At 48.8% G+C, this 5,793-nt stretch overlaps 1 protein-coding gene across 1 annotated transcript; it reads right to left on the bottom strand.

The window, feature by feature from the left end:
- Positions 1 to 469: 469 nt before the first annotated feature.
- NDUFAF4 (NADH:ubiquinone oxidoreductase complex assembly factor 4) lies at positions 470 to 4,464 on the bottom strand. The gene is made up of 3 exons (XM_055714491.1): positions 3,856 to 4,464; positions 2,946 to 3,043; positions 470 to 781 (listed from the first exon to the last, which is right to left on the bottom strand). Exons 1-3 carry the CDS (start codon positions 3,980 to 3,982, stop codon positions 485 to 487), a joined length of 522 nt encoding a protein of 173 aa, XP_055570466.1. The 5' UTR covers positions 3,983 to 4,464; the 3' UTR covers positions 470 to 484.
- Between the last annotated feature and the right edge of the window lie 1,329 nt (positions 4,465 to 5,793).

Here is a 5,793-nt window from a genome sequence, read left to right as displayed (position 1 = left end):
CAAAGTATAAATACTATTCCATTCTTATACCAAAAAAATACAGCTGTTCATATACACACAAACCTTGACTAAGTCCTTGAAAGAACACTGTAACGTGAAACTACAGAGCTAATACACACAGAGCTCTGCTTTAGCTGAAGGCCAAGAAGTCTCTGCTAAGAAAGGCAATCTGTTATGGTAAAGTTCTCACTAGAACTTGCGTGTTTACACTGAACTTTTAACATGCAAATGGGATAATCAGATTCATGTGACATGCTTTCATACAACTTATTAGTTATAATCTGGTTTCCAAAATATATCCTGTAATTGCTGCATGTAATTGAAGCCATCCAATACAGAATGGAATTGCTTGAATACATCTTACTGATATAAGGAAGCAGCCTTGTTGGATGATGACATGTTACAAACTCTTTTCAGACACTGAATATACTCAAGAGTAAAATTAAGACACAAGTGAAATCACAGAAGGTTTTGGTAATTATTTTTATGTTGGCTTTATAGCTTTTTTGGTTTCTTTAGGAAATTCCTGCACAGTGAAAGGAATGAAGAATTCCAGAAGAGAGCTGACATCCTTCAGTTCCAGACTGTATTCCACTGCTATTTTCTCTGCGGTCCATATTTGAGGATGAAGTTTATGATTATTAAGAAGCGTCAGAGCCTCCACAATGGAAATTTTGCCTTTGGGAACTTTCTTAACATCTAGCTCTCCCAAGTGGCCTAGTTTTGTAAGTCTCTTTTCCTCCTGTTTACATGGAAGATGTTCACCACCTCCATCTTCTACCTAATTGTGGGAAGGAAAACAAAAAGAGCTTAACAGAAATTCTGTTTACTATGCATACTGTAGCAGCCAAGATGTTTTCTTAAATATGGCATTTCCTATTAAATTTCCCCATTTTCACAGCATTTAAAAACAAATAATTTGCCAGCCTTGCTTCTTGATACAACACAAAGTGTCACGTTACTCCGCAGCCACTCTACATACAATGTCATCCCCCACCCAAATTCTGAAAAGCTACCATCCGTTGAACGGTAAGTATTGCACAGGCTCAGCAGCCCTTCACACAAGGCAAACTCCAGATTCTGGTAGCCAAATGTAAATGCAGATAACCTAATATCTGGTACTGATTCATGGCAAGGGAGGGGGAAAAAATTGGTATCCTTCTGATAGCACTGGAAATCTTTTTCATATAGTCTCTCTTCCCTTCATTTCTAGATTTTAGTTTTGCATCTCAAAGATATCCCTTCTTTTGCTCTGTCCAACGAACAAGCTTTGCTGGACAAAAAGAAACTATTTTACAGCATCATATGGAGTTTAATTCCCATAACTACTGCAGTGCTCAGACTGTTCTCCCAAGGCCCTTCATATTTCCAAGTCATTTCCAAACCAGTTCTGCATTCCCTTGTACTGCCTTTCATTAAGATTTAATGAGTGAATGACATTGCAAAAACACCACAATGAAAACCTTTCTTAAATTTAAGACAAAGTACCTTTACAGTTACCTGAGCCCCTAGCCATCAATTAGGCCACAGACACTCTGTACTAACTCACAAGCTGAGAAAGCTGATGTGGATGTTACAGCATCTACAACTGCATGTCTGTTTCTAAACTACAGAGGATGTCTGATGATGCTATCGGTTCGCCACTTCTTCCTTTTACTTTGTGCTAATACTGTGCTTGGGTAATGAACAGTGTTTCAAGCCTTAATGAAATGATCTGCCTGTGGGTATCTGCCAGTTCAGGACTCGAGAGCTGGTGCTCTTTCACTTACCACACACATACCAAATATACAGATAGGTATGTCCACATACATGACACACAAAGTATTCAGGAAAGGAAGGATGTGTTTGGATGAAGTTTTGCCTATTAACCATGCTCTACCCAACAACTGCAAGCAGACACACCACAAGAGCAAGCCTGGCATGGCAGCAGAGTAGGCACAGAATCAAGTACTGAGACTTGTTCCACTTTTGGCTTTTTCTCAAATCTCTCTTGACAGGCTTACAATGACTATTGAAAGATACAGAAATTAGACCTTCAGTGCTTCAAGATTAGAATCCTAACCTCTATTATGAAAATTAAGGATAGAGGTTACTTGGAAAGTTCAGGGAGAGACTGCAGAAATCTGTTTAAATTTTAAGTACTTCTAGTCTTGAATACAAGGTACTATGAAAATGGCAAATTTGAGAGACTTAGGAATTTTATTGCTAGATGACTAGAAAACTTTTATTACCGAATAAAGCAGCTAGAATAAAGTGTCCAATAATCCATCAGGAAAAACATACAAGCCATAATGTAGCATGGTGGAAAACAGGAGCCTGAACCCCAGTCTGCATTTTACTGGAAGGGGTGTGCTTTGCCTTCTAAGTCAAATACTGCAGCTATTGACAACAAGGAAACTGATCACCAAACAATCCCAAGAGGTTATGCAGAAAAAAAATAAGGCACTTCCTCAGCTGCATAAGGAAAAGTCTCTACACAGTATGACATTAACACCAGTAAAGACTCCACTAAAACATCAGTGTCTTTGTCCTCTAACCACATTCAGGCTCCCATAGTAGTTCCAATGTCTTTTCTTCTAACAGCTCTATGAGAGATCTCTGGCAAACTCCTGCATCTTTGCAAAAGGCTGGCCAACTGTTCTTCTGCCTTAAAGGAAGCAGAAGTAGGACTTTAGGTGAAGAACAAAGATCAATGTGGTGTTAAAAAGGAAGACTGCATAAGCATTTAAAAGGTTGTATAATCACAATCTGTCACATGTTCAAGACTCAGGGTCAAACAGTCAGTCCTACCTATATATAACAGTGATGAAAACATCACTTTTATCTGTAAAAAAAAGGTAGGGTTTAGGCAGTAACAGAGCATTTTTCTTTTAGACAGAATCTGTATCAAGTTTGAAAACCACAAAGCTGATGCAGGTGTGCCTCCTACAGAGGGTCATACTCACCCGCACAGGTGGATCTCTGGACTCGACATAAACATCTTTTAACAAGGTGAGAAGCCTATCGTCCTTCCTGTAAATTTCTTGTCGTATCTCTGGGTGGTCTAAAGGCAGCGGGGAGCAGAAGGGAAGGGGAAAAAAAAAAAAAAAAAGAGACAAGCCAGATCTGAGTCGAACTGTTTCCCTTTTGTTAGTTATGCCAGCCTAACCACCCCCGTGGGCGAAGGCGCGGCCCCCGGGCCGCACGGTGCTTCTCCGAAGGGTTCGCCACGTAACGCCGCGGGACAGGCCGCCGCTGCCGCCGGGTGCGGGGCTGGCCCGGGCCGGCCCGAGAGACCCAGCGGCGGCAGCCCGCCGCCCCTAGCAACGGCCCCTAGCAACGGCCCCAGCAACGGCCCCAGCAACGGCCCCAGCAACGGCCCCAGCAACCGCCCCAGCAACGGCCCCCAGCAACGGCCCCCAGCAACGGCCCCCAGCAACGGCCCCAGCAACGGCCCCTAGCAACGGCCCCAGCAACGGCCCCAGCAACCGCCCCAGCAACGGCCCCTAGCAACGGCCCCAGCAACGGCCCCAGCAACCGCCCCAGCAACGGCCCCCAGCAACGGCCCCTAGCAACGGCCCCTAGCAACGGCCCCAGCAACCGCCCCAGCAACGGCCCCTAGCAACGGCCCCAGCAACGGCCGCCGCCGCCTGCGGCTCCCAGCATGCCCCGCGCGCCCAGCCGCCCCGCTCTCAATGTCACGGGCCCCGCGCCGCCCCGGGGCACGCGGCGGCCCCGCGCCCCCTTTCCCGCGCCCGCGCAGCCCGCCCCCCGCACCCGCGCTCCCCCTCCCGCGGCCCCGCGGCTCCGCGCCGGGTCCCACGGCCGTCGCGCCCCGCCGGCGTCGCCCCGCGGCCTGGCGAGGCCGGCACTCACCGGCCAGCTCGTCCAGGCGGGAGGCGGGGTGCCGCGGCGCGGGCGTCGGCTTCTCCTTGCTGATCTCGCGGCGGGCCCGGCTCTCCACGTTGAAATTCCGGAACACGCGGGCCAGCCGCCCGCCCATCGCCGCCGCCGCCGCCGCCGCCACCACCACCAGCGCCGCGCCTGCGCGGGGCGGCGCCTGCGCACAGGCTTGGCCCTGACGAAAAGGTCGGAGGCGCGACGCGGCCTGTGGGGCGGCGGCAGCAGCGGGAAAAAACAAACCCTAAAAAAGGCCGAAACAAGCGAAAACTACGGACGCGATGGTTCCCGTTTATTTCCCGGCGCCCCGGCGGTGTTTCCTCCTCTCCCTCAGCGCCGCCCTGGCCCCCGGGCCGCCCGCCGCGGCGGTGAGGGGCGGCGTGTTGGCCTTGCTGCGGCTTTGCTAAACGCGAGGGGGGCCGGAGCCCCCGCGGCGCGTCCTCCCCCGCCCGTGGGAGCTGGGCCCGCCGGGGAGCGCCCTCAGGGCGGCGGGCTGGCCCGGGCCGGCCCTGGCAGCCGCAGCGGCAGGCGCGGGGGCCGCCGGCTGGCGGGGCAGCCCCACGGCGCGGCGGGTCGTAGCTGTCGCCGCTTGGTGTGTCGGCGGGAGCTGGCGGGCGGGGGGAGCCGGGCGGGCGCCAGCCGCCTGCGGCGCGGTGCTGCCGCTCGGGTGGCAGCGGGAGCGAGGGGCCCTCGGCCTGTGTAACAGCTCACCCTCCTTTTAAATCTTTTTTAAAAGTTTTCACTTGGGTAATGGTAGCATAGGTATTTGGTGATGTTGTACCTCTTACTCCCGTTAAAGTGTATAGCATTTCCTTATAGACACCTCACTTCAGTGACGGAAAACCAATTTTGTAAGCAGGTTCATCTGAAAGACATACCAAACATGGAAAATCTGTATGATTCCCCAATACTGCTCAGAATCTGTGGGCTACACAACATTATCAGGGTGCAGCCCATCTCCTTCAGCTCAACCAAATAACCTTCCTTCTGACTCCTGCAAAAATTGCTAAACTCTGTTATGAGAAAGTACTTAGTCTTGAGCTACACAAGATAAGAAAGATAAAATTGTAGACAGAGGTGAAATTGTTGAGATTGAATCAGCAGTTTAAAGATTAAGGAAGAAAATGTAAATATGGAAAGATATAAAATCCTCCGAGGGAAGGGAAGGCAGAAAGAGCAACACTGAGGACTGTTAGCCTGTTGCAAGAAGCAATAGTGCCGGATGATCTTCTATGTGATCGCAGGGTCAACCAAGACTCATAGGGTGCCTTTCCAAAGGAGGTTACTTGTGACTTACTAATTCCAGCTGCTGTGTGAATTCATCAATAAGTAATTGTTTTATCTTTTTAAGTTGTGTATATGCTGTTTGCAGACTCTTTGTCTGCATGGTAATAGTTGCCTGAATTAAGTGACTTGGAGTGAGTGTTAACAAATGACAGAGTCAAAATCCAACTTCTCACTGTGTTCTTTTTTTTTGGAAGGAAAACACGTCTTTTCTGCCCTCCCATCTGTCTAGTGCTTATTACTGTGGGCATGCAAAACTTGGGTTTTCAGAACTTGTTCTTCTACTAGTAGCGTTATTTAGTAGTAACGATGATGTGATAGTTATTAAGGCTATGCTTGAATATGCTTGAATACTGCATAATGAGTGACAATGTTTTGCTTAGAGGGAAGCCAAAAGACAAGCTGGTGGTTAAGAAAAGCCAAATAGTTTTGCAAAGGCAACAGAGACACGGAGCATAAGCATGGTCCCTTGCTAGATCTCTGCTGTCTTGGGGAATCCTGAAGATGCAGTTTCTCCACTTCATTTTAAAGTCTCTCACTGTCTGTAGGAGAAGGATAGAAACATGTCTGCAATTTATATTCTCTGGTAATAAACTTACTGGCCCTATCTTATTTTAGGCACTGCATGTA

The sequence above is a fragment of the Falco cherrug genome, chromosome 6, assembly GCF_023634085.1.
Source record: "Falco cherrug isolate bFalChe1 chromosome 6, bFalChe1.pri, whole genome shotgun sequence".
Lineage (NCBI taxonomy): Eukaryota > Metazoa > Chordata > Aves > Falconiformes > Falconidae > Falco > Falco cherrug.
The sequence above is the reverse complement of the archived record's forward strand: the minus strand, read 5'-3'. Positions and strand labels throughout refer to the sequence as shown.

Excerpts from the sequence above, each read along its gene's own strand:
- NDUFAF4 (XM_055714491.1), bottom strand. The coding sequence starts at position 3,982 with ATGGGCGGGCGGCTGGCCCGCGTGTTCCGGAATTTCAACGTGGAGAGC. Across the intron at positions 3,044-3,855 it reads CCGCCTGGACGAGCTGGCCG|ACCACCCAGAGATACGACAA; the intron begins GTGAGTGCCGGC and ends CGCTGCCTTTAG. Across the intron at positions 782-2,945 it reads CCAGAGATCCACCTGTGCGG|GTAGAAGATGGAGGTGGTGA; the intron begins GTGAGTATGACC and ends TCCCACAATTAG.